Here is a 27,494-nt window from a genome sequence, read left to right as displayed (position 1 = left end):
TGTCTCTCTTATTTCTCATTCCATCTTTCTTTCCCTCTTTATTTTGCTTTCTATACATGATATTACATTGAATTAAATAGTCTAACTTGCACTTCCTGTTCAGACTCTGTGTGCCTCAGTTCTTCAATCTGATTGGTTGAAGAGACACACTGTTGCTTGCCATGTCCCAGATCCCCTGTAGAGGACACCACACTGTATCAGACTCCCGATGATGGTAAGTTGCCGCTCAAAAGCCCACAAAAATTCTATGGGCAGCTGTAAGTGTAACAAACGGTAAGTGCCATTCATTCACGGCTGACCGCAAAATCCGGTCCATTGTGTCTGTCTTTTTCTCTCTTGACAGCTATTGATAATTAGATTCTTTGTATCTTCTAACTATCCACAAAACCCAGGAGATAATTACAGCCTTTTCTAAATGTCAGCATAACACAGGTGATAATGAGTCGCTGTTTGCTTCAAAACTCAATTTAAAAAAAATTCAAATTATGAGGAAAGACCTTCTGTTGCTCACTGAACCTAATGTGCTTTCTGAAGTTTATAGAATACAAAAATGCTACAACAAGTGTGTAATTATAAACTGCCTTTTTCTCTCGCGTGTACATCACTTTTTCTTAAAAAAACAGTAAACTTTACCTGAACAAATTTGGAAATTTGCTGTCTAGTTTTTCTTCAGATATTTATTAAAACCACCAGGAAGAAACAGCAAGTGATAGATTTGTGGTTTTTTAATACTTATAGCCAGGTAATATTTATCTCTAATTTTTGTAAACAGGTACTACATGGATACAAGAAATTCTCCCCATAATTTACAACAATGGAGACCTGACACCAGTGCTGACAATTCCAAACTGGGATCGGGTACCGTGGTTGGAGCAGACGACAGCTCGATTGTTACTGGAGAACAAACCATCACCACGGCTCATTACGTCGCATATGCTGTACGATCTGATGCCAAAATCCTTCTACACATCAAAAGCAAAAGTAAATTATTTCAGTATTTAGAGATCAGGGTATACCTTTTACTAAGTTTTCTTTGTTTTGTGTGTGTGTGTTTTTATCTTTCCCTGAAAGCGATGTTATCTTCAGTGTGAGCCAGCTCCTCGCTTATGTGTCAGTTCTTCACTTCTGAACCTATATTTCACTTATGAACATTGGCTGTAAAGCGCTTTGGGTTATCCTGAGGTCGTGAAAGTAGCTATATAAATGCAAGTTCTTTCTTTAAACAATGAGTGATGTCAGGCTATTCAGCAAAGGTGGTACATTACAGTGAAGTCAGATCCTGTCCTCACCTGACATCCACATGTGTACTTTCCCAGAGAGGTGAATAGTACTTGAGTAAAACTCTGGTCGTTTCTCCTCTTCCTTGCCCAGTGGTTTGAGTGCTTCAACTGCTGTACGTTGAGATCAGCTGACTGTAAAAACTGGACATCAAAGCTGGGGTCTTCCTGGTCTGTGTGACTCCATACCATACCAGGCAGTGTGCATACCTGCTAATCCATTGAGTGGGGAGGCGGGGGGGGTGGTGCTTTCAAGTTTATATTTAAAAAAATAGCAACAGTTATGATGAGAGGTATGCATATTGGAATTCTTGTCTTTTCTCCAGAAGTAGGACTGGGAGAAGGACGGCACAAATATCCACGCTACAGTAATTCTGGTAAATATTCCTGTAGGGATTTTGCTATTACTCCTATAGTCTAGTTTGTTTTATGTGGTTATGAAAGAAAATACATAAATTGTATAAATTCTGGTGACATCATTTGTGTGGAATAAAGGTTTGTGTCAAGGGGTGGGGAAATCAGGAAATTCTGTTATGAGGATGAACTTCAAAGGGAGAAAAGGATTGAAGATTTGTAAAGGCAGTGTACTTTTCGTCCCCACATGGTGCACATGTGAGACAAACTCCCAGAAGTGGTAGTTGATTTGTGGTCAATTGACACCTTCAGAAGATCTATCACTGATGAGGAGGTGGTAAGAGAGTTTGCTGCCATTGTTTGAGGTTTTTTTTCAGGGGAAGATGATTAGTGTTTCTTAAAGTAGCGATCAACTAATGGTAGGGTTGAGGTGTATGATAAAACAAACTTTACAGTTATTATATTACAGTTCAGTTTGGGCTTTTCAAATACATTTTCTCTTTCAATGATTGTATCAGACTCCCCCAACTGTGCCATGCCCTCCTTATCTGGTATTCTGCACCACAGGCTGCACTGCCTAGGGTTAACAATTATGTTGTATAGCAGTAATGCTGCATACTGGAATTCACATAGCATCTTCGCCATGATTCCTTTCTTTCGAAAGATGGCAAATATCATACTCAGGACCTGACAGCTAAAAAAGAAGTGCCTTTCACGACCTCGGGACATCCCAAAGCGCTTTACAGCCAATTAAGTAGATTTTTTTGGAAAGTAGGAAATGCAGCAGCCAGTTTACAAACAGCAATGTGATGATGACAAGATGATCTGTTTTAGTGATGTTGATTGAGGGATAAATATTGACCAGGACACCGGGGAGAACTCTCCTGCTCGTCTTCGAAATAGTGACATGGGATCTTTTACGTACAACTGAGAGGGCAGACGGGGCTTTGATCTCATCTGAAAGACGGCACCTCCGACAGTGCAGTAGTGCATTGGACAGTCCGCCAAGATTTTCTGCTGAAATCTCTGGAGTGAGGCTTGAACCCACAACCTCTGACTCGGAAGCGAGAGTGCTACCCACTGAGCAATGGCTGACCTGACAGACTACAGGCTAAAACTAGTAATCGTATTGACATGAACTAAGCAAATACTATACAGTACTTTAATGTCTGTAAAATATCCAAAATTGTCCATGTGCAGATTTATCTTTATGAAACTTCAGACTTTCTTGTTAAGTTTTAAGTTTATCTCTGCTAAGTTACCTCCACAGTCTCTGGTAAATAGAGGCATGGCAGGGCAGCTCAGTCCCGTGATTTGCCCAACCTGTGCCATGTGGGAAGTATCGGATGCTTCTTGCGGCCTGGACGACCACATGTGCAGGAAGTGTCGTCACTGCAGCAACTTGAACTCCGGGTTTCGAAGCTTGAGTGGCAGCTGGAGTCACTACAGTGCATCCGCAAGGCTGAGAAATACTTGGAAAGCACATTTCTAGAAGTGGTCACCCCGCAGCCTCAGAATGTGCAGGCAGAGAGGGAACGGGTGACCACCAGACAGAGGAGGAGGACCAGGCAGGTAGGGCAGGAATCTCCAGAATGCATCTCGCTCGCTAACCGTTCACAGTTCTGGAAACTGGTAAGGGTGACGGTTCCTCTGGGGAGAGCAGCCAGAGTCAAGGCCGCGGCACCACGGGTGGCTCAGCTGTACAGGGGGGGAGGAAGAAGAGTGGAAGAGCAATAGTGATGGGGATTCATTAGTTAGGGGAACAGATAGGTGTTTCTGCGGCCGCAGACGTGACTCCATGGTGGTATGTTGCCTCCCTGGTTCCAGGGTCAAGGATATCACTGAGCGGCTGCAGGACACTCTGAGGGGGGAGGGTGAACAGCCAGAGGTCGTTGTCCATATCGGTACCAACGACATAGGCAGAAAGAGGGATGAGGTCCTGCAGGCAGACTATAGGGAACTAAGAAAGAGATTAAAAAGCAGGATCTCAAAGGTAGTAATCTCCGGATTATTCCCAGTGCCACGTGCTAGTGAGTACAGAAAAAGGAGGATAAAACAGATGAATGCGTGGCTGGAGAGATAGTGCATGAGGGAGGGCTTTAGATTCTTGAGGCATTGGGACCATTTCTGGGGAAGGTGGGAACTGTACAAGCCGGACGGGTTACACCTCAACAGAGCCAGGACCAATATTCTCGCGGGGAGGTTTGCTAGTGCTGATGGGGAGGGTTTAAACAAGCTTGGCAGGGGGATGGGCACCAGCATATAGGAGTAGAAAAGAGGAATAAGGTGTATAAAAGAGTAAGTGTGTTGGATAGTACTAGAGAAGAAAGTAGTATTAGAGGCAGTAGTAGTACCATATTAGATAGGAGCAGACTAAGAAAAACTACGAAAAATTCAAAAATGGGTTTAGAATGCATGTACGTAAACGCGCAAAGTGTGGTGAATAAGGATGGTGAGTTACAAGCACAATTAGCCACGTGGCAATATGATGTGGCAATAACAGAAATGTGGCTTAAAAACGGTGAAGACTGAGCACTTAATATTCAAGGGTACAAGGTGTGCAGAAAAGATAGGGAAGGAAAAAAGGGAGGTGGGGTGGCAGTGCTGATTAAGGAAGACATTGTAGTGTTGGAAAGGGAGGATGTTCTTGAGGGGACAAGGACAGAATGCATTTGGGTAGAGTTGAGGAGCAAAAAAGGGTATGATCACACTATTGGGGGTATTCTATAGGCCTCCAAATAATGAGAGGGAGGTAGAGGAGCAAATCTACAGGGAAATCGCAAAGATATATAAGAGCGATAGAGTGGTGATATTGGGGACTTTAATTACCCAAATATCGATTGGGATAATGCTAGAGTAAAGGGAAAGGAGGGGGAGGAATTTCTGAAATGTGTTCAGGAAAATTTCCTTGATCAGTATGTTCTTGGCCCAACTAGGAAGGAGGCATTGCTGGATCTGGTGCTGGGGAATGAGATGGGTGAGGTCGACCAAGTTTCTGTGGGAGAACACTTGGGTACGAGTGATCATGCAACAAGACTTGGACAACGTTCAGGCTTGGGCTGATAAATGGCAGGTAATATTCGCGCCACAGAAGTGCCAGGCAATGACTATCTCCAACAAGCGAGTGTCTACCCACCTCCCCATGACATTCAACCGCATTACCATTGCCGAATCCCCCACCATCAATATCCTGGGGGTCACCATTAACCAGAAACTTAACTGGACCAGCCACATAAATACTGTGGCAACAAGAGCAGGTCAGAGGCTGGGTATTCTGCAGCGAGTGTCTCACCGCCTGACTCCCAAAATCCTTTCCACCATCTACAAGGCACAAGTCAGGAGTGTGATGGAATACTCTCCACTTGCCTGGATGAGTGCAGCTCCAACAACACTCAAGAAGCTCGACACCATCCAGGAGAAAGCAGCCCGCTTGATTGGCACCCCATCCACCACCTTAAACATTCAAACCCTCCACCACCGGCGTACCGTGACTGCAGTGTGTACCATCTACAAGATGCACTGCAGCAACTCGCCAAGGCTACTTCGGCAGCACCTCCCAAACCCGCAACCTCTTCCACCTAGAAGGACAAGGGCAGCAGGCACATGGGAACATCACCACACCCAAGATCCCTTCCAAGCCACACACCATCCTGACTTAGAAATATATTGCCGATCCTTCATCGTCGCTGGGTCAAAATCCTGGAACCCCCTCCCTAACAGCACTGTGGGTGTACCTTCACCACATGGACTGCAGTGGTTCAAGAAGGCGGCTCACCACCACCTTCTCGAGGGCAATTGGGGCTGGGCAATAAATGCTGGCCTTGCCAGCGATGCCCACATCCCATTAAAAAAAAAACAAATAAAAAAATTTTTTAGATTAGCAATGGAGAGGAGCAAGGAACAATCTAGAGTGGAACTTCTGAACTGGAATCGGGCTAACTTCAATGGGCTGCGAAAGGATCTAGCCAGAGTAAAATGGAACCAAAGACTGACAGGAAAAACTGTAACGGAACAATGGGTGATCTTTAAGGAGGAGATGTTCCAAGTACAGGCTAGGTACATTCCAACAAGAGGGAAGGGTAAGGGAACCAAAGCAAGGGCTCCTTGGATGATGAGGGAGATAGAGAAGATGATGAAACAAAAAGAGGGTGTATGGTGCATGTCAGGTGAATTGTTCAAGGGAGAACCAGACCAAGTACAATAAGTTGAGAGGGGAAGTGAAGATGAAAATAAGATTGGCAAAGAGAGAATATGAGAGTAGAATGGTGGTTAACATAAAAGGGAACCCAAAAATCTTCTACCAGCGTGTAAACAGTAAGTGGGTAGTAAGAGGCTGGGTGGGGCCTATTAGAAACAAAGAAGGTGATATATGCTTAGAAGTGCAGGGCTAGGCTAGAATACTCAATGAGTACTTTGTATTGGTGTTTACTAAGGAGGTGGATGCTGACAAAATATCGGTAGCAGTGGAAAAGGTAGAAGCAATGGAAGGGGTGAGAATTGATAGACAGGCTGTACTAGAAAGGCTGGGTATGCGTAGAATGGATAAGTCGCCTGGTCCAGCTGGCTTGCATCCCAGGTTGCTAAGGGAAATGGGGGAGGAGACAGCGGAAGGGCTTGCCATAATTTTCCAATCTTCCCTAGATGCGGGGGAGGTGCCTGAGGATTGGAAAGTGGCAAATGTGACACCATTGTTCAAGAAAGGGTGTAAGGACAATCCTAGTAACTACAGGCCGGTCAGTTTAACATCAGTGCTGGGTAAAGTTTTAGAAACAACAATCAAGGAAAAAATTAATGGGCACTTGGAGAGGTTTAAGCTAATTAAGGAGAGCCAACACGGATTTGTAAAAGGCAGATCATGTTTGACTAATCTAATTGAATTTTTTGATGAAGTAACAGAGAGGATTGATAACAGAGGGACCTGAGAGTTAAGGTGGCAGGACACATTGAGAGTGGTTAGCAAAGCATATGGGATCTTGGGTTTCACAAATAGAGGTATTGAGTACAAAAGTAGAGAAGTTATGCTGAACCTTTATAAAGCGCTGGTTAGGCCACAACTGGAGTATTGCGTCCAGTTCTGGTCACCACACTTTAGGAAGGGTGTGAAGACCCTTGAGGGTGCAGAGGAGATTTACCAGAATGGTTCCAGGGATTAGGGAATCTTAGCTACAAGGATAGGTTGGAGAAGCTGGATTTGTTTTCATTGGAGCAAAGGAGGTTGAGGGGCGATTTGATAGAGGTGTACAAGATTATGATGGGTTTGGATAGGCTAGACGGGGAAAGGCTGTTCCCACTAGTTGATGGTACAAGGACTAGGGGACACAGATTTAAGGTTTTGGGCAAGAGATACAGGGGGGACGTAAGGGAAAACATTTTTACGCAGCGAGTGGAGGGTCTGGAACTTGTTGCCGACGGAGGTGGTGGAAACGGGGACACTCAATGTTTTCAAGGGGAGACTGGATAGGCACTTGAGGGAAATAAACTTGCAGGGCTACGGGGATAGAGCGGGGGAGTGGGACTGACTGGATTGCTCCACAGAGAGCCGGCACGGACCTCGATGGGCCGAATGGCCTCCTTCTGTGCCGTTTTATGACTATATAACTTTATTTGGTTAAGGCAGGCAGTTTAGTAAACTCTATACCAGCACTGCTTTTCTGTTACATAGGACTACACAGGATATAAGTTCTGTGAAGTTTTCCTTTGAGGAATAGCATAACGTAAGTGTTTGAGAAATTCTTTCCTTCTGACATTTTCAGGATTTTTTAAAAAAAGTACTGAACTGGGAACGATGCTGTTTTGCCCTTGGCCAATAATACAAATGCTGATTTTAAAAAAACCCCTAGGAATTAAATATATTACAGGAAGTAATTTCTGCAGTTTGCTGACAGACACATTTATAAATGAAATGGTCTAAATTGCAGGATAGCAAAATACTGCAGATGTTGGAAATCCGAAATAACAACAGAAAATGCTGGAAAAACTCAGCAGTGTTCCCAAAGAGTCTCTTATTGTAATTAATTCCTAACAAAACAAAACAAAACTGCCTATTGCAGACTGTCTGTCTCCACTCTATTTAAAGTTAGGAAAGGAGTGGCCCCCATTTTAGCCTAATTACCTTTCAAAGTATGTAAGCTTTCCAAGTTGAAAAATTCAGTTTATTTTCTTCCATTATCTATCTCTTCTCTATTATTTTTATTTTTTTATTTATATATATTTATATTATATATTTATTTTATATTTTTATATATATAAAAGGATAGATCTGGCTGGCTGGCTGGCTGGCTATACACTCTAAAGTTATAGAGCGTACCTACACGTGCGTTACATCAAAAGAAAGCTTACGATTCCGGAACGGTCATAAGCGTATTTACGTTTCGGCGGAGACAAAAATTGCGCCCGCGGTATCCAAAAAACGTTCAAAATTCCGCTCATTAGCATCTCATTAACCGCTCATTAGCATAGAGTGACATTAAGGTCGACCAATCGTACGGTCGAGCGACCCGACGGTCGACCAATCGCTGCGTGGTGGGGGCGGGTTCCTGGTGCGTGCGGGCGGGCCCTCCTAGAGTCGAGTGACGGGACGATTGACCAATCCTATGCTTCGGTGACCCTGACGGTCGACCAATCGGTGCGTGTGTGGTGGGGCGGGGCCTTATCGTCCTGAACCGAGGTGAGTCGCCGCCATCTTGATTCCAAACTTTTCATTTCTTTTTTTTCCGCTTTCTGCGTCATAAAAAAAAAAGTTGCTTTTAAAACACACATTGTTTTTAAAAAAAAGTTAATTACTTTCTAAATCTTTTATCTAATCTCATTAATTTTCCTACCTTTCCCCGTTTTTGCAGGTAGGCCTCGAAGCCTGGGCGTCTGTTGCCAGCCATGCTGGACCCCCTAGGCAATTGTTTTGTGTGGCAAGCTCCTCCCACCCCTCACCCCACCCCCTCCCCTTCCTCTCCCTCCCTCCCCCCCTCCCCACCCCATCTCCCCACCCCATCTCATCTCCCCTCCCCCTCCTCCCCTCCCCTTCCCCCCAGGTCGCTCTCTCTCTTCCCCCCAGTCGCTCTCTCTCTTTCCCCCAGTCGCTCTCTCTCTTCCCCCCAGTCGCTCTCTCTCTTCCCCCCAGTCGCTCTCTCTCTTCCCCCCAGTCGCTCTCTCTCTCTTCCCCAACAACAACATTCCCTCGAAAAAAGCCTCGGCACCGCCGGGCACTTCAGCTAGTATATAAATAAATTGGTACATCTGTCTGTCATTCTGTCTGTCTGTCTGTCTGTCATCGCGTGTGCGTCTGTCGGGTATGCGCTCGAAAGTTACAGGACGTACCTACGCGCAGGCGTTACCTCCAAAGAAAGCTTACGCTTCCGAGACGGTTTTTAAGCGTATTTAAGCTTCGGCCGGGCTAAAATCGCGCCCGCTCGGTATCTGAAAAAACCTTCAACATTCCGCTCATTAGCATCTCATTATCCGCTCATTAGCGACAGAGTGACCCTCGAGGTTGACCAATCGTACGGCGGCTTGCTTCCGCGTGCGGCCGGGCCAATCGGTGCGTGTGTTGGCGGGCCTTATTGTTCTGAACCGAGGTGAGTCGCTGCCATCTTGCTTCCATTCTTTTTCCTGCTTTTCTGCGTCTTTCTTTTCAAATATACATTTCCAGCAAAATAAAATTCAATTTATTAAATTCTTTTAAAATAAATCACTCATTTGTAAATATTTTATCGAACCTGAACATTCTTTTTCCTACCTTTGCCCGTTTTTTTTCTATACCTGAAAGCCTGGGACTTTCCTTGCCCAGCCAGGCCCGAGCTAGGTAACTGGGCTGCTGCTAAGCTCCTCCCCCCCTCCCCCCCCCCGGCCCGTGTCACGTTACCCAGGGGCAACGGCGTCAGCCACGAGGGTCAGGGTGCGCGTGCAGCAGGAGCAGGTGAGACGCGGCGTCTCTGTTCCGCGCTCGGGGGGGGGGCGGGGGCTCGGCCGCCGGCCGTCTCTCAGAGCCGCAATCGGGCTCGGCCGCCTCTCAGAGCCGCAATCGGGCTCGGCCGGGGCGGGGGGGCGGGGCTCGGCCGTCTCTCAGAGCCGCAATCGGGCTCGGTGGGGGGGGCGGGGCTCGGGAGAGCGGGGCTCTCGGCCTGGTCCCCCCCCCCCCGCCCGCCCCTTCCTCTTCCCGCCCCCCCCTTCTCCCCCCCCGCCCCTTCCCCCCCTCCCTTCCCCCCCGCCCTCCCTTCCCCCCTGCCCTCCCTTCCCCCCCGCTCTCTTCCCCCCACCCGCTCTCCCTTCCCCCCCCCTCCGCTCTCTTCCCCCCACCCGCTCTCTCTCTTCCCCCCCCCAGTCGCTCTCTCTCTTCCCCCCAGTCGCTCTCTCTCTTCCCCCCCAGTCGCTCTCTCTCTTCCCCCCCCCCAGTCGCGCTCTCTCTCTCTCTCTTCTCCGGCCCCCGCCCCCCACCCCCCCCACCCAGTCGCTCTCTCTCTCTCTCTTCCAACAACAACATGCCCCTCGAAAAAGCCTCGGCACCGTCGGGCACTTCAGCTAGTTTAAGAATAAAAGCTCTCCAGGAGGCACCGAGGTATGATTCAACTGTGCCCAATCTCCAGGTTTTAAGATCCCCCAAATCATACCAAAGCATGGTGTGATATTGTAATGTTGGCAATGTCACATCATTAAACCCCGGTCCAACTGTATGGTATGCAGGAGAAACAAAACTGATGAAAGGGTACAATCCACATACAACAGGGAGGAAATATTGAACAATGTCCTGGTCAGCCAGCTCAATGGCATGCATATTGGGGTTAGTATCTGGCCTGTATGTTCTGGTCACACCGAGGTAGATAATTCAATCTGCCATACTGATAAATGAAAATATTAATAACTACTGTAATTTCCATGAAGATATAGCTTTTGATATCTAGGATTCAACAGAATATATTATACTAGCAGGGGGGCCCGGCGTTGCCAGGGCAGTTTAGAGGGCTGCACGGTTGACGGGCCGGCTGCTGCCGCTCCCCCGCTCTGTGTCTCGGGCCGAGCGGGTTGTGAGGCCCGGCCGAGTGACCCCAACTCACCTCCCGCTCCGGCGGGCCGATGCAGCTGCCCCGCTCGCTGTTGAGGGAAAGCAGGGGGAAAAATGGCGGCGAAGTTTCGGGAGGCTGCAGGATTAGGTCCCGCCCGTGACGCACCGATTGGTCAACCATCAGGTCACTGAACTGTAGGATTAGTCAACCATCACGTCACTCAACGCTAATGAGCGGTAGGATTGGTCAACCGCTAATGAGTGGATTTTTGAACGTTTTTTCTATACTGTCCGAACAATGTTTGTCTGACCAAAAAGTAAATATGCCTATGACACTCCCCTGATCATCAGCTTTCTTTTGATATAATATATGTGTAGGTACGCTCTATAACTTTTGAGTGTTATAGCGGACAGACAGACATACATATAGACAGACATGCAGACATACAGACAGACATAATGCTTTATATATATAGACTAGCTGAAGTGCCCGGCGGTGCCGAGGCTTTTTCGAGGGCATGTTGTTGTTGGAAGAGAGAGAGAGAGCGCGACTTTGGGGGGGGGGGGGGAGAAGAGAGAGAGAGAGAGACAGAGAGAGCGACTGGGGGGAAGAGAGAGAGCGACTGGGTGGTAGAGAGAGAGCGGGGTGGGGGGAAGAGAGAGAGCGGGAGTGGGGGGGAAGAGAGCGGGGGGGAAGGGAGGGCGGGGGGGGGAAGGGATGGGGCGGGGGGGAAGGGAAGGGAGGGGGGGGGAAAGAGGGGCGGGGAAGGGAGGGGGAAAGGGGAGGGGCGCGGGGGAAGGGGAAGGGGGAACGGAGGGGGGAGAAGGGGGGGCGGCGGGGGGGAAGGGGAAGGCGGGGGGAAGGTGCGGGGGGTCCCAGGCCGAGAGCCCCGCTCTCCGAGCCCCGCCCCCCCCCCCGGCCGAGAGCCCCGCTCTCCCGAGCCCCGCGCTCCCCCCCCCCCCCCGGCCGAGCCCGATTGCAGCTCTGAGAGACGGCAGGCGGCCGAGCCTCTCCCCCCACCGGCCGAGCCCGATTGCGGCTCTGAGAGACGGCAGGCGGCCGAGCCCCCGCCCGAGCCCGATTGCGGCTTTGAGAGACGGCCGGCGGCCGAGCCCCGCTCCCCCGGCCGAGGCCCGATTGCGGCTCTGAGAGGCGGCCGAGCCCCGCCCCCCACCCCCCCCCACCCGAGCCGAGCGCGGAACAGAGACGCCGCGTCTCACCTGCTCCTGCTGCGCGCGCACCCTAGCGGCGCTGGGCTGAGGCTCGGCCCTCCAACCTTCGAGTGGGGCCGGGAGTGGCCTAGCTCGGGCGTGGGTGCGAAGGAGAAGCCGAGGCTTTGAGGCCTACCTGGAAAAACGGGGAAAGGTAGGAAAATTAATGAGATTAGATAAGTTAATTCGTTTCTAAATCATTTTTTTTTAAAACAATATGTGTTTTAAAAGCAACGTTTTTTTTAAAGACGCAGAAAGCGGGAAAAAGAAAGGAAAAGTTTGGAATCAAGATGGCGGCGACTCACCTCGGTTCAGAACGATAAGGCCCGGCCACACACGCACCAACCCGGTGTACGATTGGTCGAGCTCGAGGTCACTCTGTCGCTAATGAGCGGATAATGAGATGCTAATGAGCGGGAACATTGAAGGTTTTTGGGATACCGCGGGGCGCGATTTTAGCCCGGCCGAAACGTAAATACGCTTAAAACCGTCTCGGAAGCGTAAGCTTTCTTTGGAGGTAACGCGCGCGTAGGTACGCCCTGTAACTTTCGAGCGCATACCCCCACAGACACACACGCGATGAAGGACAGAAGTACCGATTTATTTATATACTAGCTGAAGTGCTCGGCGGTGCGAGGCTTTTTCGAGGGCATGTTGTTGGAAGAGAGAGAGAGAGCGAGCGACTAGGGGGAAGAGAGAGAGCGACTAGGGGGAAGAGAGAGAGCAACTGGGTGGAAGAGAGAGAGGCGACTGGGGGGAAGAGAGCGAGCGGACTGGGGGGAAGAGAGGGGAGGGAGGGGAGGGAGGAGGGGGGGGAGGGGAGGGAGGAGGAGGGGGGGGGAGGAGGAGGGGGAGGGGGTGGAGGAGGAGGGGGGGGAGAGGGGAGGGCGGGGGGGGGAGGGAGGGCGGGGGGCCCCCCCACGAGGTCGCAGCGCCCCCGAGGTGAAGACCGCCGATTGCGCGCGCAGCAGGAGCTGAGACGCGGCGTCTCTCTCTGGCGGCCCGAGGGTCACGGCACCCCCCCCCCCAGGTGAAGACCGGCGATTGCGGCTGTGCGAGACGGCCGGCGGGCCCGGTTGCCAGGGTAACGCTGGACGCTCAGCAAGCCCCGCCCCCCGGCCGAGCCAGTGAGAGACGCCGCGTCTCAGCTCCTGCTGCGCGCGCACCCTAGCGGCGCTGGGCTGAGGCTCGGCCCTCCAGCCTTCGAGTGGGGCCGGGAGGTGCCTAGCTCGGGCGTGGGTGCGGAGGAGACGCCGAGGCTTCTAGGCCTACCTGGAAAAACGGGGAAAGGTAGGAAAATTAATGAGATTAGATAAGTTAATTACTTTCTAAATCATTTTTTTTTAAAACAATATGTGTTTTAAAAGCAACGTTTTTTTTTAAGACGCAGAAAGCGGGAAAAAGAAAGGAAAAGTTTGGAATCAAGATGGCGGCGACTCACCTCGGTTCAGAACGATAAGGCCCGGCCACACACGCACCGATGGGCCCGGCGGCACACGCCAGCAACCCGGCGTACGATTGGTCGAGCTCGAGGTCACTCTGTCGCTAATGAGCGGATAATGAGATGCTAATGAGCGGAATGTTAAGGTTTTTGGGATACCGCGGGCGCGATTTTAGCCCGGCCGAAACGTAAATACGCTTAAAACCGTCTCGGAAGCGTAAGCTTTCTTTGAAGGTAACGCGCGCGTTGGTACGCCCTGTAACTTTCGAGCGCATACCCGACAGACGCACACGCGATGACAGACAGACAGACAGAAGTACCGATTTATAGATATAGATTAAAGTTTTCTTAAAACAAAATGCACATTTTTCTTTTTTGATATTTTAGTTTATTTTGCAGGCCATATATATGGTTCGAAATCCAAAGGATGTGCTTGTTTCTTTTATTATCACAGCATGGCTGCTTTCTTGGATAGCCCGGGCAAGTTCGAGAAGTTTATGCAGAGATTCCTGGAAGGAAATGGTAATACGAACTGCAGTACTAAATTTAAAATTGTTGCTCCAGTGATGCTTAACCTGGAGAAGGGTCAAATTTGCGATTTCATTTCACAAACGTATTGGACATGCACACAAAACTCGTTTAGATAAAATCGCTTGAAACAAGATTGGTGTTCTAGATTTCTGAAATAAAAAAACCCAGAAAGTTAGCATCTGAAAGATTAAAGAGAGCTGACCGTCAGACTGGGGAAGCCACTTTATAGGACTGCCCAAAACCAAAGCAGGGAGTTAACCGCAGGCAAAGCGCAATATGCTAACTTCTTTCACCTGATAGATTTAATAGCGGCTTTGTTGATGCAGTTACACAGATGATGAAGTTACAATTTATTACAGCCCTTCGAGTAGTCAAGAGCCCAAGTTTAAAATCAGTTTGTTTGGTCCCTAGCGTCTGTTGCCAATGTTATACAGGTTATATGTTGATTGAATGATGGTTATACATGACATCAAAAGGGTTGTAAATCATTTAAGATTACAATTTACATGGCAAAAAATTTTTTTTAGGAAAAGAGAAGCAGCATTTCATGTTTTTGTTTGGCTAATGAACACTCTTATTTTTAATACATTCTTTTAAAGTAATGTTCGGCAACTGGTTTGACCATGTAAAGAGCTGGTGGGCTGTAAAGGATAAAGAGAATGTCCTGTTTGTGAGCTATGAAGAGATGTTGCAGGTATATGATTTTGTTTTTAATTTATATATTACCTAATTGCTCTCCTTTAAGCCCTTCACTGCTGTAACCTACTACCACTCTCCCTCTTCCAGGCTGGGTCATTGACTCCCCATGGCAGCCATCAGTGCTGTTTACTGATTTTGAACATGAATGCTGTTGTGGGGTGGGGCTGGTCTAAGTAGTTTTCTAGTGTCTTGTGATGTATGCTGATGCCACAATTAAGTATTTAATCTAGTGGGATCGCCACTGAGGGTAACATAGTTTGAGTGGTGTTTAGAGTGGAAGTTCAAACACACCTCTATGTTGGGAGTTCAACTCTGCTGAGAGAGATATGGGGCCCATAACCATAACCCATTCTACTAAGGCGACCAAACTTGGCTTCCTTTTGCTCTCCTGTATTGATGTTACATTGTTCAGTGTTTGCTCTAATATGTAAAACCGTAGGCATCTGATTATTCTGGGTAAACTGTAGTTACCATTTGCTTCAAAAAAAAACATCCCTTTTGTTACTGAATGATGTAAGTGATTTAAATAATATGGTTCCTGGTGACTTTTTAAAAGAAGATTATTCTCCCTCCTATTTATTATTTTTCTGGTGGTCTGAGGCCAGAAGTTCTCCATCCGGAAGTGGCACAGTTAAGCATCCTGCTCCTAGGCCTCTAGCACTTTTGAGCTGCCTATGCAAAAGCAGTGCAGGTTGTTTCACTCTCTGGTGTATTTCTGCTCCCCTGTATTCCCATTGATTTTGCATTGTTCACTGTTCCAGCAGTGTGCCCACTGATATTCTGCTCCTTGAATGGCTTCTGGATTCATTCGTTCTCCACAACTGTCTCTGAACCCGGACACTGATTTGTGCATGCTGCAAGCTAACCCCACCGTAGGATCTCGGACTTTAAAGTTGGACTTTTTCATATCTTCTCCCTGTTTTTGTTTACAACCAGGACGCACCTCCTCTAATCTCTGCCATGGCTATGTAACCTGAATTCCTTTTGTGTCCATTTGCATTTTGGGTGCTATTCTGGACCCAAGTCCAATACTTTTACCACCCTTTCCTATTTCTTTCGGCCCCACTCGGGGCCTTCTCTCCTGTCTCCTCCCTTTTCAGTTACTCAGTTAAGCCACCTTTAATTTCTTTTGCTGTTAACCAAAGGTATTAAGGGATATGGAGCAAAGGCGAGTATGTGGAGTTCGGTCACAGATCAGCCATGATTTCATTGAATGGCGGAACAGGCTCAAAGGGCGAAATGACCTACTCCTGTTCCTATGTAACTATGGCCGCGATTTTTCCGGCGCTCAGCGGATGGGATGGGTGGCGGGTCAGCTGTGAAATTTTAAATGATTGACAGCAGGTTGGGAACCCGCTGTCAAAATGCGCACACCTGTATTTCCCGATGCCGGGTCTGCCAGCGCTGAGCAGACCTGACGGGCAGCGACGGGAGACCCAATTCAAATCATTAGTGGCTTGTTAACAGCCACTTAACAATGCTTTTTTTCCCCAGCTTTTAAAATTTCACAGGTCTCCCACGGGTTTCCCGCTGTGCCTAGACCTCGTCAGTGAAGCTAAGACGGGAGGTCAGTGGCCATTGAATCAGCTGATGAGTTGACAGCTTCAAATGTCAAGTCAGAGCTCCCAGCTGATTCAGATATCTTCCCTTAAGCACTAGCATCTCTAAACCGAATATCCACAACAGATTCAGGATGCTGCAAGTCTTTACATAAGTTTCCATGCAGTCTGACCTCGTTACCTCTCCCACCATTGACAGATCGCTTCTATCATCTCTACTTCACCTGCCATCTATTTCATCAGCATGGGTGCACTTTATACTCTCTCACCTTGGTCCTCAGAATCTGATCACAATCAGCACCAACAACCATACCAACCTTCTCCGCAATCACCTGATGCTGCACAGAACAGAGGGCATCAGCACCCAACCACATTGCTGCCCAGGATGCCAGGGATGGCCTCACCATGGCCACATTTACTTCACTTGACGCTGCACACCCTGGCTGCCACATGATGCGCCAGGTTGGCACCACCACACACCAACAACATAACGCATCCCTACAATGCCCAAGCCATTCCTTTCACACTCATCAGCGTTATGTCTCACCATTCACCGCAACTCGCTAAGCCACTTCCAAAGGTGCACACACATCTGTCCAAGAAAACAAAGTGTTGAAAATAAAGATTTCAATGTTTGACAGCACATTAACAGAAACTTTACATGAACATTGGCTAAAACCCACAAATGCCTACCCTTGCGTGTTGTTAGTTGGTATGATTGGAGTAGGATGAGGGTGCGTCTGAGGGGTGGCGTGAGATGGGGAAGTGATAATGTAGATAGAGAGGGATGGGTGGTGATGTCAAGGTAAGTTGGTGTGAGTAAGGATGTGCAGGAGTAGGGTAGGGAAGGCAGAGAGATGGGAATGTGATGAGTGGCACAGCAGGATGAGGTTGAGTGTGGCTTTGCAGTAACGTTTCATGATCTACTGAGATCATTGAAAGGTTTGCACCACTGCAGCCTGGTTCTCCTGACGACATCCCTGCTTGTGCCCTCCTGTGCAATGTGCAACCAGGCTGTGTTAGTCTCCTGGGGAGGTCTCTTCTGCCCCTGGGAAGGGAAGAGGACCTCCCTGCATGCTCTGGCTCCCTCCGTATATGGAGGGAGTCATGGGAGAGCCTGGGTGCAACCGCGCACCTCTGTGCAGTGCTTGTCAGTGTTTGCAGCACCTCAATGCTGTAGAACACGGACAACACAAATGTCAAAATTAATTTGCGCATGGTCCCTTTAAGGAAACTGGCAGACCCGCTTCCTTCAATTGGCCGGGAAACTCGCTGGGCGGGTTTAACAAGCCCAATTGGGGAATGTCATGTCGAAGGCCGGGTAGGAGCCAACAGCGGGGTCGGGCCCTGCACCACGTCGCCCACCACAGACCCGCCGAGGTAAGGTAAATCAGGGCCTATGTTTCTCCTCTCAGGTACTTTGCACTCACTGCCCTTCTCAAGGGCAATTAGGGATGGGCAATAAATGCTGGCCATGCAAGCGATGCCCACATCCCATAAAATCGAATTTAAAAAAAAGCATACTTTGATGTAATGAATTTGTTGACATAATTATGCATACTAGTACAGTAGTTTTTTAATTGGACAGGTGTGTAATTTGGAATAAAAATGTTAAAAGCTGTTCTTCTGTTTTGGCTTTGGCCATTTACAACATTTTTTCCCCAATTTATCCTGTTCAGAATATGAAAGGAACAGTGGTGAAACTGAGTGAATTTCTGGGAAAGCAGCTCAGTGATGATGTGATTGAAATCATTGTGAACCAAAGCAAGTTCAGCAACATGAAAGAAAATACAATGTCCAACTACAAATTGGTTCCTAATGAGATCTTGGATCAAACAAAAACTCAAATCTTAAGAAAAGGTAATTTGTAAAAGATTGCTGTACATACGTTGAAAATGTATTACATATGAGTATGACTTTAGGTGCACAGACTGTTAGAAGATGGCTCTGAGATTATCAGTCTTAATAATAAGCTATTTATACAGTAGCTTTCCCACCATCGTAATCCAATAAATCATAGTCACTAAAGAGAATTATTTGTGATTCTTTAATTAATGAAGAAATCAAGTGAACCACCTCTGTCACACAAGTGGTCTGACTTATTGGGACTATAACATGCAAACACTTATCTCCCAAAACTGACACATAACCAGCAATCCCCCTTGGTGTTGCTCTGGGATGTAGCTATTCGCAGCTTGTTAGAGAGCCCAACAGGCTGTCTATCATAAATATTGAAAAGTACAAATGAGAAGCAATATATCCATGTTTCCTTCAAGCACATGTATCCTACAAGTGCATTTTTTTTAAGCTAGATACCCATTTAAATAATTCAGGTTTTGTTTTATTCCCCTCACCAGTTTCCTCCCTCCTATCTCTTCAGCCTTCTCTTTCTGGAGTATGGTTCCACTGGTGCTGGACACACTCCAGAATCTCACCCAGGTGCCCATCATGCATGTGTGATCCTTGACCGTCTGTGCCAGCATACTATGCAACCGCAGTGGGCATTATAGCCCAACATGCCCAGACGTGCATGTCCAGGTGTTTACAGGGGTGGGACCCTTGGCCATGTTTTTCCTGATCCAACCTCTTGCTGCAGAGGCCAGTTATAGTGCTGCTACTGCCGCCCCAGCTGAGATTTTTTCATTTGACTTGAGCAGTTCAAAATCTGATGGAAAATAATGTCTACTTCAAGGACATTTTTAAAAACTTGAAATCTCTGATCGCGAAAATGTGTGGAAAAACAAAATGTCCCTGTATAAAATGCATCCCGATTTAATGTAACAAAGTACACTTTTTTTGTAGAAATAAAGAGCATTTAAAACCAGATGCCACATCATTCTGTTACAGGTGTCTCTGGAGACTGGAAGAACCATTTCACCACTGCCCAGGCTGAACATTTTGATTCATTGTACTCCCAAAATATGAAGGGACTAAATTTCACATTTTACGAAGACTGAAAATTGAGAGGTGAAATGCAGAGCTTTGGCCTCGGGATAACATTTCACATTTGCAGCAGTAGTGTTAATCCTTACCGGTGCATGGTTAGTTTGCTGAAACATGCTTATGGCACAAAAGGACACAAATTTGTTTCAATGATTTCCAACATGGAGCATAGGATTGCCATCAGACTTCTCCACAGTTAGCTTCAAACTTGTACTATTGCCCTGACAGCATTTCCAGGTTTTTAAATATAAAAGGCCAATTCAGCGCTTCCAGTGGAGAGCAGCATGCGCAGGGTGGGAAATTAAGGACAAGGGAGTGTGGAATCAGCTTTTATATATTTTATATATAAGTATAGAGAACATTAAATGTGAGAGCCTACAATTTCCAGCCATACCCTCTGCAAACCTGAATTCATCCCATAATTCCTATACCATCCAATCCCAGGTTATTTTCTTTGGCTCCAGAAAAACTTTTTGGAGTTGCAGAAACTTGAAGGTAAATCTAGCATGAAGGATTATCGTATTTTGACGGTACATAGTTTAAGCCTTAAACTGTGCACCCTCAAAATACAGTAAGGTGTTAATCCACTGAGAAGTGTGGGGGTGGATCAAATTAAAACACATTCCAGATCACAATGCCCATAATTTAAATTAACTTTTTTTTACTTTCTGAACTGGAATGCTTAAGAGTGCTCAGAACATTTTTATTTTTGGAGCTTCGGTTCTCCATAAACTTGGTTTGATTTTACTTTTTCTTGTCTTTTTCATGTGTTAACTTTAGCCTTTGCCTCCCCTCATATATTGAGGACATTTAACATTTAGGATTTGTGAGAAACTAACATAATATAAAAAATTATTATTTGAATATTCATTGCACTAAACATAGTAAGCATGTCCTTGTTTTTTTTCTCATTTCTCCCTCATATTTCAGAGCTCACTCCACTGTCAAGTTTATAATATATATACAGGTAGCAAGTACATTGTGCCTGTTGGATAGGATCAGTTTCTGCGGATCCTCATTCTCTACCTCACTGTTTTTTCGGCTTTATTTTACTAGAGTGGTTCTTGGCCAGAAAATCACATTTCTGGGCCAAAGTCCACTTCTCCGGCCCTTTCCGGATCTTGTGGTGACATTTAACTTTGCCTCCGTTTTTCAGCCCAGCATTTGATTCTGCACATCTCCTGGCTCGTCTTTCCCACGGAAATACCTCCAGCAGTGCATTCACCGATACTCTACCCGTGGGACGTTTTACTAGGTTAAAGGTGCTATATAACTTCAAGTTGTTGTTGTTGTTGATTGGCGAGCACTGAACCAATGTTTACAGCAGCTCGCTGATCAGGATGGGCGATAAATCTGACGGCTCCTCTGCAGAGCTAAGCCAGAGTGGGTTAAAGTCGGGATGCAGGGGGCACAATTTTTATAGGCCCGGCTGCACAGAAATTGAATTTTTTTCTCACTCACTTGTTTTCATGAGTGGCCTGCAGCTGTCTCTTTAAGGACCAGGGATTAGGCTGCGCTTGGTACCAATGGGTGCACACTCTGCCCGTCAATACCTTAACATTGCTTTGATGTCCTACCATTGTAGGACCCTCGTTTTGCATATTATAAACAACCTGCTGCCTGAAACATGCAGTTGTCTGGACTGATCACTATTGACATAAGAACATAAGAAATAGGAGCAGGAGTAGGCCAATCGGCCCCTCGAGCCTGCTCCGCCATTCAATAAGATCATGGCTGATCTGATCCTAACCGCCAATCTACTATCACAGAACCATCTCCTGAATCTAACAGAATTAGACACACGAAACAGGAGCAGGATCAGGCTACACGGCCCCTGGGCCCGCTCCGCTACCCACAGGGCCATGTCCGATCCGAACCTAGACTCGTCCAAATTCCTGCCCGCTCCCCGTAACCCTTAATTCCCTTTACTTCTAGGAAACTGTCTATTTCTGTTTTAAATTTATGTAATGATGTAGCTTCTACAGCTTTTTGGGGCAGCATATTCCATGGACCTACCACCCTCTGAGTGAAGTAGTTCCTCCTCATCTCAGTTTTGAAAGAGCAGCCCTTATTCTAAGATTATGCCCCCTAGTTCTAGTTTCACCCATCATCGGGAACATCCTCCCCGCATCCACCCGATCCAACCCCTTCACAATCTTATATGTTTCAATAAGATCGCCTCTCATTCTTCTGAACTCCAATGAGTAGAGTCCCAATCTACTCAACCTCTCCTCATATGTCCATCCCCTCATCCCCGGGATTAACCGAGTGAACCTTCTTTGTACTGACTCGAGAGCAAGTATGTCTTTTAAGTATGGACACCAAAACTGTATGCAGTATTCCAGGTGCGGTCTCACCAATACCTTGTACAACTGAAGCAATACCTCCCTATTTTTATATTCTATCCCCCTAGCAATGAAAGCCAACATTCCATTGGCCTTCTTAATCACTTGCTGCACCTGCATACTAACCTTTTGAGTTTCGTGCACCAGGACCCCCAGATCCCTTTGTACTTCAGTACTTTCCAGTTTCTTGCCATTAAGATAATAACTTGCTCTACGATTTTTCCTGCCAAAGTGCATAACCTCACACTTTCCAGTATTGTATTCCATCTGCCAAATCTCTGCCCACTTACTTAGCCTGTCTATGTCCCCTTGCAGGTTTTTTATGTCCTCCTCACTCACTACTTTCCCTCCCGTCTTAGTATCATCTGCAAACTTTGATATGTTACACTCGGTCCCCTCCTCCAAATCGTTAATATAGATTGTAAAGAGTTGGGGACCCAGCACTGACCCCTGCGGAACACCACTAGTTACTGATTGCCAGCCTGAGAATGAACCATTTATCCCAACTCTCTGCCTTCTGTTAGATAGCCAATCCTCTATCCATGCCAGAATATTACCCCCATCCCGTGATTTTTTATCTTAAGCAATAATCTTTTGTGTGGCACCTTGTCAAATGCCTTTTGGAAGTCTAAATACACTACGTCCACTGGTTCCCCTTTATCCACCCTATATGTTACTTCCTCAAAGAACTCCAGCAGATTTGTCAAACATGACTTCCCCTTCATAAAACCATGCTGACTTTGTCCTATTAAATTATGATTATCCAAATGTCCTGTTACTGTCTCCTTAATAATGGACTCCAAAATTTTACCTACCACAGATGTTAGGCTAACCGGTCTATAGTTTCCAGCCTTCTGTCTACTGCCCTTTTTAAATAAGGGTGTTACATTAGCAGTTTTCCAGTCTGCCGGGACCTTTGCCGAGTCCAGGGAGTTTTGGAAAATTATTACCAATGCATCCACAATCCCTACCGCCACTTCCCTCAAGACCCTAGGATGTAAGCCATCAGGTCCAGGTGATTTATCCGCCTTGAGTCCCATTATTTTACCGAGTACCACTTCCTTAGTGATTTTGATCGTGTTTAGCTCCTCCCCCACTATATCCCCCTGCTTGTCCAGTGTTGGGATATTCTTAGTGTCTTCTACTGTAAAGACTGATACAAAATATTCATTCAGTGTTTTTGCCATCTCCATATTTCCCACCATTAATTTCCCAGTCTCATCCTCTAAGGGACCAACATTTACTTTAGCCACCCTTTTTCCTTTTATATAACTATAAAAACTCTTACTATCTGTTTTTATATTTTTTGCTAATTTACTTCATAATCTATCTTCCCTTTCTTAATCAATCTTTTTGTTATTTTTTGCTGTCTTTTAAAGTTTTCCCAATCCTCTATCCTCCCACTAGATTTGGCTACCTTATATGCCCTTGTTTTTAGTCGAATACTATCCTTAATTTCTTTACTTAGCCACAGATGGCTGTCTTTTCTTTTACACCCTTTTCTTCTCAGTGGAATATATATTTTTTGGAAGTTGTAAAATAACTCCTTAAATGTACACCACTGATCATGTATCGTCTTACCCTTTAATCTATTTTCCCAATCCACTCTACTCAATTCCGCTCTCATACCTTCATAGTCTCCTTTATTCAAGCTTAGCACGCTTGTTTGAGATCCAACCTTCTCACCCTCTAATTGAATATGGAATTCAACCATGTTATGGTCACTCATTCCAAGGGGATCCTCTACTAGGACATTTTTAATTAATCCTGTCTCGTTACACAGGACCAGATCTAAGGTTGCTTGCCCCCTGGTCGGTTCAGTTACATACTGCTCAAGAAACCCATCCCTAATACACTCAATGAACTCATCCTCAAGGCAGCCCTGCCCAATTTGATTTGTCCAATTAATATGATAGTTAAAATCCCCCATAATTATAGATGTTCCCTTATTACAAGCCTCAACTATTTCCTGATTGATACTCCGTCCAACAGAGTTGCAACTGTTCGGAGGCCTATAGACTACGCCCAGTAGTGTTTTTTTCCCCTTATTATTTCTTACCTCCACCCAAACTGTTTCATTATCCTGATCTTTTGACCCAATATCATTTATCTGTATTACAGTGATTCCTTTATTAACATAGCCACCCCACCTCCCCTTCCTTCCTACCTGTCCTTCCTGATCGTTAAATAACCTGGTATGTTTAATTCCCAGGCATTGTCACCCTGCAGCCATGTTTCTGTAATGACCACAAGATCATACCCATATGTAGTTATTTGTGCCATTAACTCGTCTATTTTGTTATGAATGCTACGTGCATTCAGATAGAGAACTTTCAAATATGTTTTGTGACACTTAGTTCTTGCTTTTGCCCTTTTTATTACTTTACCTTTTACTCCATACCTTCTGCCCCTTCCTGACACGCTCTGGTTTTTAATTTCTCCACTGCTACCTAAGTCTATGACCTTCTCTGTTGTCATTTTTATTATTTGCTCTCTAGGAACCTCTCCCCCACTAGTTAGTTTAAAGCCCTCTCTACAGCCCTAGTTATATGATCCGCCAGGACTCTAGTCCCAGCACTGGCCAAGTGAAGCCCGTCCCAATGGAACAGCTCCCTCCTGCCCCAGTACTGGTGCCAGTGTCCCAGGAAGCAAAACCCATTTCTCCCACACCAGTCTTTGAGCCACGCATTTAATTCTCTAATTTTATTTGTCCTAGCCAAATTCGCTCGTGGCTCAGGTAATAATCCAGAGATTATTACCCTTGAGGTTCTGTTTTTTAATTTGACCCCTAGCTGCTCATACTCCTTTAACAACCGGCTTCCTAGTCCTATCTACGTCGTTTGTACCAACATGGACCACAACAACTGGATCCACCCCCTCCCACTGCAAGTTTTGTTCCAGCCCAGAGGAGATGCCCTTAACCATGGCACCGGGTAGGCAACACAGCCTTCGGGACTCTCGCTCTCGGCTGCAGAGAACTCTATCTATCCCCCTAATAATACTATCCCCTACCACTACAACATTTCTATTTACTCCCCCCTCTTGAATGGCCCTCCGTTCCACGGTGCTGTGGCCAGGTTGCTCATCCTCCCTGCAGTCCCTGCTCCTGTCCCCACAGGGAGTAAGAACCTCGAACCTGTTGGACAAGAGCAAGGGCTGCGGCTCCTCCAGCTCCACCTCCTGGATCCTTGTAACTGCCTCACTCATAGTCACACCGTCCTGTCCCTGACCATGGGCTACATCTGAATTAATTAACTTCATAGGTGTGACCACCTCCTGATACACAGAGTCCAGGTACTTCTCCCCCTCCCTGATGTGTCGCAGTGTCTGAAGCTCAGACTCCAGCTCATCAACACGGAGCTGGAGTTCCTGTAGCAGCAGACACTTGTCACAGACGTAATCACCGTGAGCCTCAATGGGGTTCACCGGCTCCCACATCTTGCAACAGTAACACATCACCTGCTCCATTCTATGTATGAAGATTTTCCATGCTTAGATATCTGATGAGAATGGGATTGGGCTTTGCTAATGCTGTGATTCCACTTACAGTTGATTAGCATGCTGACAGTCTAGGCTCACAAGTGAATACTGGGCACAGGGGCGCGATACTGGTGGAAAACCAGCACCCTTGGAACTACACCCTTGTATTAGTCAACACCTTCAGGAGTAGAAAAAAAATCAATAAATAAAAATGTTACCACTAATAGGAATTAATTTTAATTATATTGCAATTAGTGTATGTCGTGCTAATCAACTAACCAAGTAAAAAATAAACTAGAAATCTGAAAATAAACAGGAAATGCCAGGTCATTCAGCACCTGAAAAACAGGTTCCTGTTTTGAGTTGGATCTTTCATCAGAACATTCATCTATTTTTTTATATTTATATTTCAGGTGCTGACTGATGTGCTAGACACTATATATACTATATATACACAAGGCTTATCAGAGCATATTTTATTTGGGTAATTGTGATGGGGGAATCCGGTCGAGGAGTTTATTGGTGAGTGGGAACTAAATGGTGGCAGCCGTCAACATCACCAGTGTGGAACCGAATGGGGTGATTACTGGTGTGTAACTTGTCACAAGATTCATACTAGGATATTAATAATGGATAACTGATGTGTACGAAAGGCTGATATTTAGAGATATTTAGTAGATGAAAATCATATATGTATAACTTCAAGTTTAGCCATTGACCAAATAATATTACCCATAATTACTCCCGGGCAACTGAAAAGCTAAGACTTGTTCAAAATGCAGCTGCGAAGGTCAGTCAAAAGCAATTTTGACTAAGTTTTGACAACAAACAGCCACAGACTGCGAGTGAAGGTTAAATTGCTAAAAAAAAAAATATTATGATGCTAAGTAGAAATTAGAATTCGCTTACCAAAACTAATTGCAATGCTATTTAAAAAAATAATTAGTATAAGTACATAAAATGAGAGAGATCATGGAGATAAGGTATTTATCTGGTAGATTAAAGTGAGATAGTTTGGATACCTCAAGACTAGTGAAATAGTGCTGATATGGGCCTTTGGTATAAAGGCCTTGTACCAGGGAAGCTAGAAATGAGAGATAAAGTAAATTCCAATGGGGTGAAAAACTATAAACAAGATAACACTGAACATGGCAAAGTTGGTGGAAAAATACTGGAAAGGGGGGATACTACCTTAGTCTGAGAGACAATGGTATTTTGACCATTAGAACCAATTATAAAAGGTGATTTTGTTAAAAGACCATATATGGACACTGGCCAAACCAACTTTTGATAAAAGGGTTAAAACCTCGATACTCAAAGAGCAACTTCACACAGACGTACTGCGAGAACAAAGGAACAGACTTAAGACAACGTCATCTGTGTCCGAGAGGTTCCAGAGACCAAAGGCTGCGAGCTACTCGTTAAAACTATCACTTAATATTGAGTATATTATGCTGTATGCTTAATAAATCTTGATCTATTGCTCAAACATACTGGCTGCTGCCTATTGGTGTCTTGTCCAAGAACTTAGATCATTAAGATCTTACAGATGGTTACAAACTATAATCAAATTAAGGTGTTCTGATCATTTGTATGCAGATTGGCAGATACCTCAAAGTGATTACAAGGCAGTATTCTACTCGAGAGTTCAGATAATATAATTGTCATCCAAACACCATGAACAGAATACACCCTTGAATGTTTTGTTATAATATATCTATAACCTTTGTGAGTCATTTTATTTGCAGTTTGCTCTATTTCTACCCACACTCCTCAACTGTGACTATCAGTGAAATTACGAATGGCTGATGTTTTTGGCTTTATCCTGGATGAGTCCATTAATATGCTGGGCCTTACTGAAACTTGGCTCACAGATGGTGACTCACTCCCTTTTGTCGAGGTTGCCTTGCCCAGTTATTCATTCTATTGTGTACCGTTCCTTTGATTTCTCTGATCACCTGTTCTTGCTCTCCACATACATTCCCACACACACAACCAATCCCAGACCACCTCCGAGCTCTGCCTTTGATTAAAGCCATTTCTGATCTCTTCCTTGTTTCTCTTAATATCCACCCTCCCTGCCTTCTTCAAATCCCATCCCTAGAGAAAACTTACCTTGCTTTCTTTCCAACGGCCTTCGAAACCCCCAACTTCCTTACCTCTGGGCTTCCACCTGCCTCAACACATCTGCACTCAAATTGCTCAACAACTCTCTTGCCTCTGCCTTTTGATGCCCTTGTCCATCAAGCCCCTTACTATCTTTCACTATCATTATTGCTTTGCTCCAACTCTCATCTCAGCATCGTTATAGTAGAATGCCACAGATTGGAATGCACCTGGTGCGTAATTAACTTGTTTGTTCACTACCAGATCTGGCTTGATCAATTTGATTCTAAGCTGAGCTTCAAACATTCTGGCTGGAATTTTGCAGGGTGTCAGCAGGCGCGATTGGTGGCGGGTCGTAAAGTGGGGGGTTTTTTGACGGCGGGTTGCAACCCGCTGTCGATCCGCCGCCACACACACTTCCCAATGTCGGGTCCGTCAGCACTGAGCAAACCCGACGCAGCGGTGGGGCACCCAGTTAAGCTCAATAATGAGGCAGAAATTAGGGAGGGAGTTCCAGGATTTTGACCCAGCGATGATGAAGGAACGGTGATA

At 46.1% G+C, this 27,494-nt stretch overlaps 1 protein-coding gene across 1 annotated transcript in view; it reads left to right on the top strand.

Moving 5' to 3' along the window:
* Positions 1–25,648, top strand: part of LOC147102976 (sulfotransferase 2B1-like) — a 38,192-nt gene extending 12,544 nt beyond the window's left edge. Inside the window, 7 exon segments of the mRNA XM_085963983.1 lie at positions 773–981; positions 13,679–13,715; positions 13,718–13,801; positions 14,410–14,504; positions 17,748–17,928; positions 18,916–19,035; positions 25,250–25,648. Of these exon segments, the coding sequence (XP_085820109.1) occupies positions 773–981; positions 13,679–13,715; positions 13,718–13,801; positions 14,410–14,504; positions 17,748–17,928; positions 18,916–19,025 (716 nt within the window). The 3' untranslated portion in view covers positions 19,026–19,035; positions 25,250–25,648.
* Positions 25,649–27,494: the final 1,846 nt, after the last annotated feature.

The sequence above is a fragment of the Somniosus microcephalus genome, chromosome 21 (assembly GCF_052327205.1).
Source record: "Somniosus microcephalus isolate GS21.2 chromosome 21, FLI_Smic_1.0, whole genome shotgun sequence".
In the NCBI taxonomy this organism is placed as follows: domain Eukaryota; kingdom Metazoa; phylum Chordata; class Chondrichthyes; order Squaliformes; family Somniosidae; genus Somniosus; species Somniosus microcephalus.
This window is presented reverse-complemented; position numbering and strand designations above follow the sequence as displayed.